This window comes from Coregonus lavaretus (assembly GCF_964263955.1).
Source record: "Coregonus lavaretus genome assembly, chromosome: 9".
NCBI classification, from domain to species: Eukaryota; Metazoa; Chordata; class Actinopteri; order Salmoniformes; family Salmonidae; genus Coregonus; species Coregonus lavaretus.
The window spans coordinates 51,632,398-51,645,612 of NC_139996.1; the positions used below are offsets into that span (position 1 = coordinate 51,632,398).

At 45.4% G+C, this 13,215-nt stretch overlaps 1 protein-coding gene across 1 annotated transcript in view; it reads left to right on the top strand.

The window, feature by feature from the left end:
• oaz2a (ornithine decarboxylase antizyme 2a) overlaps positions 1-11,759 on the top strand; it is a gene marked incomplete at its 5' end in the record, with an annotated part of 80,119 nt that extends 68,360 nt beyond the window's left edge. The window contains 3 exon segments of the mRNA XM_084169330.1: positions 1,653-1,825; positions 6,979-7,064; positions 9,131-11,759. Of these exon segments, the coding sequence (XP_084025456.1) occupies positions 1,653-1,825; positions 6,979-7,064; positions 9,131-9,261 (390 nt within the window). The 3' untranslated portion in view covers positions 9,262-11,759.
• Positions 11,760-13,215: the final 1,456 nt, after the last annotated feature.

The window sequence follows — 13,215 nt, forward strand, 5'->3', positions numbered from 1 at the left end:
TCCCCTTAAAACTGCATGTTGGCTTGTAAGTAAGCATTTCATGGTACGGTCTACACCTGTTGTATTCGACGCAATTTGATTTGAACTTTCTTCCTCAATTTATAGGATAGGCTACATTGATTTAGCATTATCCTATAATGTAGACTCGTTTTTGGTATCCTACAGAAAGGATTTAAAGCTAAGGCAAGGTTTTCGGGGAAGGGAGAAATTTGATTTGCTTATGTGTCTGAGTGAGATGCGCTGCAGGTGGCTTTGATTGATGGGTCCTTTTAGGTGGGTGTGTGTGCTAATTCTCTCTATGTCCATTCAGAAGGTTTCCTGAAATAGGCCTAGCCTGTCTGGACTCTGACCTTGCAGTGGTCCAGAGAAACTGCACTACGGGAGTGATGCTGGTGTAATAATTACATAACCAACGTTCTAGTAATAGTCCGTTCCTAATAGGGCTTATGATAAGAATATCTATCAGGCCTAATAGTAGGCTATAACCAGTTGATCAATCGATTCAAGTTGGAATTTCAGCAACATAATAATGAAGACATTGATTTGACGTGGGAGAATGATCCCAACTACATATAGGCTAGATGATGATGATACATTGTTAGATAGGTCTACAGTGGATTGATGCATGTTACATCATTACTATTGGATTGCATAATTGCCATGGTGTTTATGCCTATATCCAATGCAATGGTCTACAATATAGTCTACAGTTGCCAGCAGTAGGCTTACCGTGTAAGAGGAAGACACAATTCTTTTTAACCTAAAGTAAAGACAATCTAATCAAAATTGTATGAGTTGACCCTCCCGCAGTTGAGAGGCTTATGGTATTATAATAGCCTGCAGATGAACAATACAGCTCAATGCTATTTTCTAAGACGCAGGTGTCACGCAGACGTTAGTCAGGTGTTGGTATCGCGACATGCCAGTCAGATCTTCAATGGTAGGCGACAGTAGCGCATTTGTCTCATTATTGTCTCTTTTCACCCTCGATAGACATAATGTTTTATTGACATAATTGTAATACAAACCCAACCTTCATTTACTCGTCGTGACGCACTCAGGTTCCAAACTCAGTTTTAGACGAGACTGACTTTATTACCAAAATTATCCTTTTACACTTTGTAGTACATTTTGACAATAGAATACATTTTTTCTGACTCATGTCAAAGGGATTAGTTGTTTTTTAGTGGCAGTCGCTCTTTAAATACATTTCATTTTGTTCTCAAAACTTTTAATTGAAATACTGTAGAATTCCATTCATTCCTATGGAGGACTGCTCCTTCTGAGGAGTACTAATATGGCCGACCGGTGGCTTTTAAGCCTCTCATTGGCCAATACATAGCATCAGCAATCCAGGGTTTATATACTGTACATCATTGATTTTACCTCAAATATTCCATGGGAAACTCATGGGAGTTAATACAGTCAATAAAAAAAATGTCTGCATTCTTTCAAGGTCTAGAGAACTTAATGGGCATCACATAATAGTCATTCCCCATTCCTACTCTTTTGAAAAACTCCAAGGCCACTGTCATTGTCTGAAATGAGCTAGGTGTCAAAGCGCTGTGTGAACAGTTTCGTCTGACGCAAGCACATCAATTATCTTCAGGAAATTTACCTTTTCATCTGTCCTCCTTCCCTCTCCACTAAAGGACGAGAGGCTGACGGTGACGCGGGCAGCTCCTGTCAATGGGACACCCGCCATTCTGCACTTCCACTACCAACTGAGTGAGCGCCGCGCGGCCTGCTGGGAAACAGCCCTCTCCTCGGACAGCCTCTTTCTGGAGATCGCCGCTGGGGCACTGGCGGAGGGCAGCAAAGAGGGGTAAGCATAGGCACACAAACAGACAGGCAGACAGACAGGCATACAGACAGACAGACAGGCAGGGTGTTACATGCAGCTCTGAGACACATATCCCCTTGTTAAGACCTACCAGCATGCCTGCAGACACCCATTACAGAAATGTTGGATGACCTGTGTCACACTCTGGCTCTGGGGACTCTATATGTTGAGCCAGGGTGTGTAAGTTCTATGTGTTTTTGTTCTATGGTGTATTCTATGGGTGCTATTTCTAAGTTGGCCAGAGTGGCTCCCAATCAGAGGCAACGAGTGTCAGCTGTTGCGGGTTGTCTCTGATTGGGAGCCATATTTAAACTGTCTGTTTTCCCTTTGTGTTTGTGGGATCTTGTTCCAGTGTGGTTTGTGTAGACGTCACGTTATCGTTTGTTGTTTTGTTTCGTGGAATCACTAAATAAAAAGTATGTTCGCATTCAACGCTGCGCCTTGGTCCTCTGTTCCCGACGAACGTGAAAGAAGATCCCACCAAAACTGGACCAAGCAGCGTGTCCAGGAGCCATCGCCAGGGGAATCTCTAGCGGATCGCCTTTGCAACTTCGAATGGGCCAAGCCAAGTGAAGAGCAGAGAGGTTGGACTTTGGAGCAGTGGGGTGAGAGTCTGGCGAAAAGTATGGAGACCTGGTCCACGGGTAGGAGGCAACCCCAAAATATTTTTAGGGGGGGGCACACGGCATGGGCGACTGGGCAGCAGGAGGCTGCCACAGGGCGATTTGGGAGGTTAGCAGAGGAGGCCGCCAGGTTACGGGGGCCACTGGTCAAAGAAGGGAAGGAAGGTGTAGAGGCACGGCGAGAGGTACTGGGGTGTGTTACCAGTCCGGTCCGGCCCGTTCCAGATCCCGGTGTAGGGCCAGTGGTGTGTGTCCCCAGTACGGTCCGGTCTGTTCCTGCTCCCCGCACCAAGTGTACGGTGCGCATCGCCAGCCCGGCCCGGCCTGTTCCTGCCACTCGCACCAAGCCTACGGTGCGCGTCGCCAGCCCGACCCGGCCTGTTCCTGCCACTCGCACCAAGCCTACGGTGCGCGTCGCCAGCCCGGCCCGGCCTGTTCCTGCCACTCACACCAAGCCTACGGTGCGCGTCGCCAGCCTAGTAAGGCCCGTTCCTGCTCCACGCACCAAGCCAGGGGTGCGCATCGTCAGCCCGGTCCGGCCCGTTGCTGCTCCACGCACCAAGCCAGGGGTGCGAGTCGTCAGCCCGGTAAGGCCCGTTCCGGCTCCACGCACCAAGCCAGGGGTGCGCATTGTCAGCCCGGTCCGGCCCGTTGCTGCTCCACGCACCAAGCCAGGGGTGCGCATCGTCAGCCCGGTCCGGCCCGTAGCTGCTCCACGCACCAAGCCAGGGGTGCGCATCGTCAGCCCGGTCCGGCCCGTTCCTGCTCCACGCACCAAGCCAGGGGTGTGCGTCGTCAGTCCGGCACAACCCGTGCCTGGGTCACCGGTGCCTGGTCAGGTACCGGTCAGCTGCTCCACACTGGAGCTGAAGCTATCCGCTCCTACGATGTCCAGTTCAGCTCCAGACAGCGGGGCCAGACCGGACCAGGGGCGCTACGGGGGGATTATTAGAGGGTTGTGGTCTAGCCCGGAGCCGGAACCGCCTCCGAGGAGGAATGCCCACCCAGCCCTCCCCTGGTTTGTTGATGTTCAGGCGCGGTCGCAGTCCGCGCCTTTGGGGGGGGGTACTGTCACACCCTGGCTCTGGGGACTCTATATGTTGAGCCAGGGTGTGTAAGTTCTATGTGTTTTTGTTCTATGGTGTATTCTATGGGTGCTATTTCTATGTTGGCCAGAGTGGCTCCCAATCAGAGGCAACGAGTGTCAGCTGTTGCGGGTTGTCTCTGATTGGGAGCCATATTTAAACTGTCTGTTTTCCCTTTGTGTTCGTGGGATCTTGTTCCAGTGTGGTTTGTGTAGACGTCACGTTATCGTTTGTTGTTTTGTTTCGTGGAATCACTAAATAAAAAGTATGTTCGCATTCAACGCCTTGGTCCTCTGTTCCCGACGAACGTGACAACCTGTTAGGTTACTAATTTCACATGCAAGTTATACTCTGACAACATTGATAGTATAAGGACAATGGACTTTTCGTTATAATTTTTTTAATTTGTATTTAATTCTAAGTAAGTCACAGCTTATATGTGCAATTTATAAACTATAATGATTTAATACAACTCAATGTTTAAATGCTGAGCACTTAATGTCCCTGCCTGCCTAGTGTGTCGCACTCGCAAATGCTTCACTCGGACTGACAATGGCTGCCTTTTGTAACTTATTGTGTACATAATGTTGCTGCTACTGTCTCTTATGATCGAAGAGAGCTTCTGGACACCAGAACAGCGATTACTCACCTTGAACTGGATGAATAATTTTTCTTTAATGAGTCGGACGAGAGGGATTTGCTCCAGACACCCGACAGGGCCCTCATCCCCGTCATTCGCAGTAGAAAGAGACGGCGATATCCTGGAAGGAGATCGGGGTGCCTGGTAAGGAGCCGGCGACGAGTGGATAATCTGCCTTTGACATCGGTACTATTAGCCAACGTACAATCGCTTGATAATAAAGTGGACGAACTACAAGCACGTATATCCTACCAACGGGACATTCAAAACTGTAATATCTTATGTTTCACCGAATCGTGGCTGAACGACGACATGAATAACATACAGCTGGCGGGTTATACACTGTATCGGCAGGATAGAACAGCATCCTTTGGTAAGATAAGGGGTGGCGGTCTATGTATATTGGTAAACAACAGCTGGTGCACGATATCTAAGGAAGTCTCGAGGTTTTGCTCGCCTGAGGTAGAGTTTCTCATGATAACCTGTAGACCACACTATCTACCAATAGAGTTTTCATCTATATTCTTCGTAGCTGTTTATTTACCACCACAAACCGATGCAGGCATTAAGATCGCACTCAATGAGCTGTATACGGCCATAGGCAAACAGGAAAACGCTCATCCAGAGGCGGCGCTCCTAGTGGCCGGGGACTTTAATGCAGGGAAACTTAAATCCGTTTTACCTCATTTCTACCAGCATGTTAAATGTGCAACCAGAGGGAAAAATACTTTAGACCACCTTTACTCCACACACAGAGATGTGTACAAAGCTCTCCCTCGCCCTCCATTTGGCAAATCTGACCATAATTATATCCTCCTGATTCCTGCTTACAAGCAAAAACTAAAGCAGGAAGCACCAGTGACTCGGTCAATAAAAGTGGTCAGATGAAGCAGATGCTAAGCTACAGGACTGTTTTGCTAGCACAGACTGGAATATGATCCGGGATTCTTCCGATGGCATTGAGAAGTGCACCACATCAGTCACTGGCTTCATCAATAAGTGCATCGATGGCGTCGTCCCCACAGTGACTGTACGTACATACCCCATCCAGAAGCCATGGATTACAGGCAACATCCGCACTGAGCTAAAGGGTAGAGCTGGACTCTAACCCGGAAGCTTATAAGAAATCCCGCCATGCACACGACGAACCATCAAACAGGCAAAGAGTCAATACAGGACTAAGATTGAATCGTACTACACCGGCTCCGACGCTCGTCAGATGTGGCAGGGCTTGCAAACTATTACAGACTACAAAGGGAAGCACAGCTGCGAGCTGCCCAGTGACACGAGCCTACCAGACGAGCTAAATCACTTATATGCTCGCTTCAAGGCATGTAACACTGAAACATGCATGAGAGCATCAGCTGTTCCGGACGATTGTGTGATCACGCTCTCCGTAGCCGAATAAGACCTTTAAACGGGTCAACATTCACAAGGCCGCAGGGCCAGACGGATTACCAGGACGTGTACTCCGAGCATGCACGGACCAACTGGCAAGTGTCTTAACTGACATTTTCAACCGCTCGCTGTCTGAGTCTGTAATACCAACATGTTTCAAGCAGACCACCATAGTACGAAAAATATAAATTTATGCACTCACTAACTGTAAGTCACTCTGGATAAGAGCGTTTGCTAAATGACTAAAATGTAAAATGTAAAATAGTCCCTGTGCCCAAGAACACTAAGGTAACCTGCCTAAATGACTACCAACCCATAGCACTCACGTCTGTAGCCATGAAGTGCTTTGAAAGGCTGGTCATGGCTCAATTTTTTAATAATGGATTTAATGGTGCTCCATGGGATGTTCAAAGTTTCAGATATTCTTTTAATAACCCAACCCTGATCTGTACTTCTCCACAACTTTGTCCCTGACCTGTTTGGAGAGCTCCTTGGTCTTCATGGTGCCGCTTGCTTGGTGGTGCCCCTGCTTAGTGGTCTTGCAGGCCTTTCAGAACAGGTGTATATATACTGAGATCATGTGACACTTAGATTGCACACAGGTGGGCTTTATTTAACTAATTATATGACTTCTGAAGGTAATTGGTTGCACCAGATCTTATTTAGGGGCTTCATAGCAACGGGGGTGAATACATATGCACGCACCATTTTTCCATTATTAATTTTTTATTATTATTTGAAACAAGTTATTTTTTTTTGTATGTCAATTACATGGAATCCAAATAAAAATCCATTTAAATTACAGGTTGTAATGCAACAAAATAAGAAAAACGCCAAGGGGGATGAATACTTTTGCAAGGCACTGTATGTCCCTTACATATGACTAATAAAACTTGAAACAATGTATTTCAGGGAGGCTATTATCTCTCTCTAGTCCAGTGTTTCCCAACTCCGGTCCTCGAGTACCCCCAACAGCACACATTTTTGTTGTAGCCCCGGACAAAAACACCTGATTCATTCAACTTGTCAAGGGCTTGATCAATAGTTGACAAGTAGAATCAGGTGTGCTTCTACTTGTCAACGGGGCCACTACAAAAATATGTACTGTTGGGGGTACTCGAGGACCGGGGTTGGGAAACACTGTGTCTAGTCCATTCCGCTTATGAATAGAAATGAGCCGTAATGGGAGAGCCATTATGCTACGTCGTCATGTAATATGTTGTCAGTGTCAGGTCAATATCATCTTCGCACAGTGCCAACACCGTCTCAGCGGCTCCTCCAATACTGCAGTGCTAACGAGCTGCAACTGCATTATTATGTAAGGCTATTCTCTTATGTAAAAACTAACAGTGCATCATCTCTTTCTCTCCCCCTTGTCTTTCTCCCCAGGCTCACCAGCCTGCTGGAGTTTGCTGAGGAGAAGCTGAATGTCAACTACGTGTTCTTGTGGTTTGATAGAGCCAGAGAGGATAGATGTAAGTGCTCCACTATTTAGTGCAGGGTTCTTCAATTCCGGTCCTGGAGGGCCGAAACACCTCTGTTTTTCATCATCTCCTTCTAATCAGGGGCTAATTCAGACCTGGGACACCAGGTGAGTGCAATTAACTACCAGGTAGAAATAAAAAACTGAAGTGTTTTGGCCCTCCAGGACCGGAATTGAAGAACCCTGATTTAGTGCTTGCTCTTTGTTTTGCCCAAAACTGTCAGATATTCATCAAGGCATGGCTGTCAGTAGGTAAGGAAGAGGAGTTAATGCCATACATCCAATTTAAATTGACATTAAAGGGACAGTTCTCAAATTGTATAACTTTCTAATTGTGCTCTTGAATTTACAGTAATCCATAGTTTATGTAGCTGGATTCAAAAGAGGAGTGCAGCTAGAACTCTTATTTGAAACAAAAAAGCATCACCCCCACCTCTGTTTTGGTAAAAAAGCTGAATTGGAGATTCAGACAGAATTGGTGGTTAGCATTAGCATGCAAATTCAAGTCCATATAATGTACTTGGACTGTCCCAGTTAGATGTTCACACTATAATACACATTGGAAATCAAGGGTTGCATTTCCTCTCCAACTGTAGAACATTTCCATGGAGAAAAAAACATTGAATGGATAGTGACATTTGATTGAGCTATCATTTTGTATATAAATAACGTCCATGAAACCAAAACCATAGCTTATAAGTACACTATACAAAAGTATGTGGACACCCCTTCAAATTAGTGGATTCGGCTATTTCAGCCACACCCGTTGCTGACAGGTGTATAAAATTGAGCACACAGCCATGCAATCTCCATAGACAAACATTGGCTGTAGAATGGCCTTACTGAAGAGCTCAGTGACTTTCAAAGTGGCACCGTCATAGGATGCCACCTTTCCAACAAATCAGTTCGTCTCATTTCTGCCCTGCTAGAGCTGCCCCGGTCAACTGTAAGTGCTGTTATTGTGAAGTGGAAATGTCTAGGATCAACAACGGCTCAGCTGCGAAGTGGTAGGCCACACAAGCTCACAGAACGGAACCACTGTCCTCTGTCCTCGGTTGCAACACTACTGAGTTCCAAACTGCCTCTGGAAGCTAGGTCAGCACAATAACTGTTTGTCGGGTGCTTCATAAAATGGGTTTCCATGGCCGAGCAGCCACATACAAGCCTAAGATCACCATGCACAATGCCTAGCGTCGGCTGGAGTGGTGTAAAGCTCGCCGCCATTGGACTCTGGAGCATTGGAAACGCGTTCTCTGGAGTGATGAATCACGCTTCACCATCTGGCAGTCCAACGGACGAATCTGGGTTTGGCGGATGCCAGGAGAACGCTACCTGCCCTAATACATAGTCCCAAATGTAAAGTTTGGTGGAGGAGGAATAATGGTCTGGGGCTGTTTTTCATGGTTCGGGCTAGGCCCCTTAGTTCCAGTGAAGGGAAATCTTAACGCTACAGCATACAATGACATTCTAGATGATTCTGTGCTTCCAACTTTGTGGCAACAGTTTCGGAAAGGCCCTTTTGTTTCAGCATGACAATGCCCCCGTGCACAAAGCGAGGTCCATACAGAAATGGTTTGTCGCGATGGGTTTGGAAGAACTAGACTGGCCTACACAGAGCCCTGACCTCAACTCCATCAAACACCTTTGAGGTGGATTGGAATGCCGACTGCGAGCCAGACCTAATCACCCAACATCAGTGCCAGACCTCACTAATACTCTTGTGGCTGAATGGAAGCAAGTCCTCGCAGCAATGTTCCAACATCTAGTGGAAAGCCTTCCCAGAAGAGTGGAGGCTGTTATAGCAGCAAAGGGGAGATCAACTCCATATTAATGCCCATGAATTTGGAATGTGATGTTCGATGAGCAGGTGTCCACATACTTTTGGTCATGTAGTGTATCTTGATTAGAAGTGGCAGTGATGTTCTAGCGAAGTTAAGCTTTGATAGTGCTTCTAATCTGGTACCCAAGACAGAACAGCCACAACACTGGTTAATCCTGTCCTGGTCCTGCTAGGTTCACTAACACTTCTCTGTATGGTCTCTCTTTCTCTCTGAACAGTATCCATCATAAAGACTTTCCACTACATGGGCTTTGTGGTGGTGAAGCCCGGCAACCCTCTGGTGCCGGCTCGGACAGACCTCATCTTCATGGTCTACTCTCTGGAAAACAGCAGCTCCGATGAGGAGTGAATGAAACATTGCAACACCGGTCCACCCTGCCACTCCCTAGCCCACCCATGACCCCCACAGAACCCCTCCCACCAGCTGCCTTCTTCCCCGTTCCCCATCCTCAAACTGTGTGCCCCCTCCTTAACCCCAAAGATAAACTCTCCCACCCAAACCTCCACCTTTCTTCTCATTGATTGGGTTGTCTCACTTTTGTAGACTATTATAAGAGGGGTGTGCTGCTTGGAGATGCTAAGATCTCTGTGGTGATGCATCTTCCCCTGATGAGCACAGCGGTGGAGCAGGGAAGGGCGGAGCTTGGACTGAGTCATCACCCGATTGGTTCAGATTTGACTAATCGCCCCACCGATGGGCTCCACTCCATGCCTGGCTTAACCTGCCTGCCCACGACAATCCAACAGGGTGACCTTTTGGGTGGTTGGTGCTGGAAGAAAAATCATATCTATACTCTGACAGCTTGCACAGAATATCAAAGAGCCTAACTTTGGTCTTTTAATGTACAGTAGTTTCTATACAAAGCAGGGCTTGTTTAGTAGGGACAGCAATGTAATGGGTAGCATAAGGGAATTATCTTAAGGGTATATTTGCCTGGGTATGGTTGGGTCAACATGAATTAATGAATTGTTTTGCTTGTATTTTTTCTATGATAGGGACGAGTATAACACTGATCTTTCCGTTACAATTGCATTCATTCTATAACATATAAATATATATATTCTCAAACTGTTGGGTATATTAAGTCATCATTCCTACTTTTGCATCACTAGCTATGATCTTTCAGCTTACGCTTTTCTTCTCTTATCCGATTCTGGTCAGCGTGATATTAGTCTCGCCTGATATTTGAAAGCTGAGCGAAGGTCGTCTTTTTGAATGTTGGGTCAGGGCAATCTAGTTCACTGCTCTCTGCAGCAATGACGTGTGTTCCCCTCACCTGAGGTCGCTCAGCTACGCAATTAGCCTGTGAAACTAACAACACCTGAATTATTGAGCCAGTAGAGGTACATCGAGAAGGGTGGAAGAACATTAAACATTAATGTTGCATTCCATTCTCACTCGGCTCATAAGTCACATCCTAAACAGTTGCTGGAAAATTGCAGGGGAAAAAATGGCTAGACTTAGCCTTCATCATTTTTGCTAATACATTGAAACGATAAAATAATTTGGCTGAGATGACTCTTCCTGGTTTCAATCCCAGTTCAAATTCATATCTTCATATACAGTTCAATCAACCAGAGCCCTTTTGTACTATTAATACCATCCCCAACAACACCCCTGCTCAGTTGAAACTATTTTGAGAGGGTTGTGGTGGGGCCTTTTCCGCCTAATAAAAGTGTTCTCTTTTACACTTCAGTCTTACTGTAGAATGTTCTACTGTAGAACAAGTAAGTATGTTCTTACTGTAGAATCTTCCCACATTCATCCCTAGCTACCCAAAGCAACGGGGCAAAAAGGAAACCAACCCATGAAGGGAAATGTACGATACAAGCACTTTAGGTAGACACGTAAAATCGAGTGGAAGTGCATTAGGGTCCAACATGGAGATGTGGCCAGCACCTTCTATTTTGTTTTGCCGCGCAAACCTGACAATTGCCAAAGAAATGGTTCTCCATTCAGCAGTAACAGTTAAAAGGTTCCCGTCAACAGTAAACCTATAGGACACTGGTTTAAGTTTCTCTCTCACACTAACAAGATCCCTAAAACAGTGCTAGGGTGACCTGGTTTGTTCAGGAAAGCAATATACAAATACATTCCCCTACCAATAGCTTTTTGTCTCAGAGGAACATGGTCAAGAGTGATCTGTGCTTGGGATCCTATGTGCAGGGGGCTTTCATTTTTGCATGTGTGTAGATCTTGAGTCTTCATAGATGGGTTAGCTGACAACGTCACGAAAACTATACGCACGCTTCAATGGGGCAGAAGTCTGTGAGGAGTTGTGATTCTGAATGGCCAGATAGCTACCAACAATAACAAGAAACTGCCATGTAGGGAATGGTAAGTGACTCGTTGTAGCTAGTTTCATCATGTTCTTGATACCATGTCTTGTTTTGTGGGGTTTTGACTGATTTCATGTCAATGCTAATATGGCAAAATGTTGCTAGCTAGTTAACCAACAACTGTAAAGATATATTTGAGAGACAAGTGTTCATTGTGCAAATGCATTTATGATTTCAATAAACAATGAAGAAATATAGTTTACACGTTGTCAACAATCAAAGCCAACCCCGTCTGTTTTGCCTCATAGTTGCGCACGCATCAGTTGCGTTGCTAAACAACCAACCTGTCTATAGCTATTGAATGAGCCGTGACGATAAGGATAATGTCTATTCATCTTCAGAGTTATATTTTTATGTATCTTTCTTGGTTGATTGTTTCTTTCTTATAGCCTAGTTTATTTTTCTTTTGTGTACAGTGGCATACAGAGATAATCATTCATTCAATGACAATCCATACCTGTATAACTTTTTCTGTATGGAAAAAATATATAAAATGGTTTTAATTTATCTTGCTTGTGTTTGTTTTTCCATGGGGATGTGTGTGCATAGTTGCTGACAATTGAGAGAGAATGTGTTTGAGTAAGAAGTTATGTCCCTGGGTCGATCCCAGGTTTTGGCACCAAAAAAATGAATATAATGAAAATGGTAATAGCAGACTCATGAGCATCATTATTTGACAGCCAAACAGACACTTTACTGACAACGGTCCATCAAACAGGTTGTTGAATTTAGTGTTTAATCTTCTGTAATTGACAGAAGGCACTAGGAAGTTAGGAACCATTTCCAAATCGGGCCTATACCCTAAGGGGACGATGTAGTACAGTGACACTAAATAGGGTCGGACATATCCACCTCCAAAACATCAAGAAACCGGCAGACAAAAGGTATATTGTAGAAAGGAGATAGACAAACTAAAAAGGTGCACTGTGTTATACCTGCACTATGATATTATACGTGTTGACTTCACAGAAGTCTCAGTCATCCCTAGGGCTTTATTCCATTCCCTGCACCATTTAGACTTCACAGAGGTCTGGCCCTGACAAAGACTTCTGTGAAGTCAAACCTTTGTTTCATATCATACTGCAGCAATAAAGCAATAGGGAACAGCAATACACCATGTGTGGGCCTTCAGTTTATCTCAGCTGTAGCACAATTACATTTTGGGTCTGCTGTCTGTAGGCTTACATTTTGGTGTGTGATTTGGAACTACCCCCTCAACCTTATTTAGACAAGGCTTTACAAAACCTCAAATGGTATCTACCAACAGTAATCTAGTGCATATGAGAGACGAAGAGGATGTTGGGATTAACAGAATAGGTGCTTCAAAGGCAGAGTTGTTTATCAGAATGAGTAGGCCAAAGTTTATAAAACGCTCTTCTTCTCCCGCTGGGCTCTCAGCTCTCTTGCTGACGCAACCAATAATCTTCAGGCTGTTCCCGGTAAACTGTCCGACACTCCTGATGTTCTGCCAAGCCCACTTTGTCCCAAATCGGTTGATCATTCCTTCTATTTTCGGTGTCGTGACAGTAAAGGTGCTGCATGCCTTATGGTCCACTTCACCTAGGTCTCTGAGACATTTAGACATGCTATTTTGTTGCTGGGTTACAAGGTGTCTAAGGCCCCGTGCACACTCAGGTTGTAAGGCTGATGTACCACACATTTGACAGATATTTTCCATGACTTTTTCCACACAAATTGTTTTATGCAACATGACGGACACAGCAGAAACCCAGCTGCCATTCTGTCTCCCACCACTAATTCCTGGCGGAGCAAAAAAGGACAGTTAGTCCCTTCTGACCTTAATCTTCACTTGACTTTACATAACAAGCCTTCAGATTGAGGCTGTTACCGCATGGATGTCAGTCACGGCATTTTGCAGAAATCCCTTTTCTATCGCTATCAGGATTCGAGGATCGGGTCAGCAGAATTAAAGCAAGCTAGAATCAATAACTAATCCCTTCTA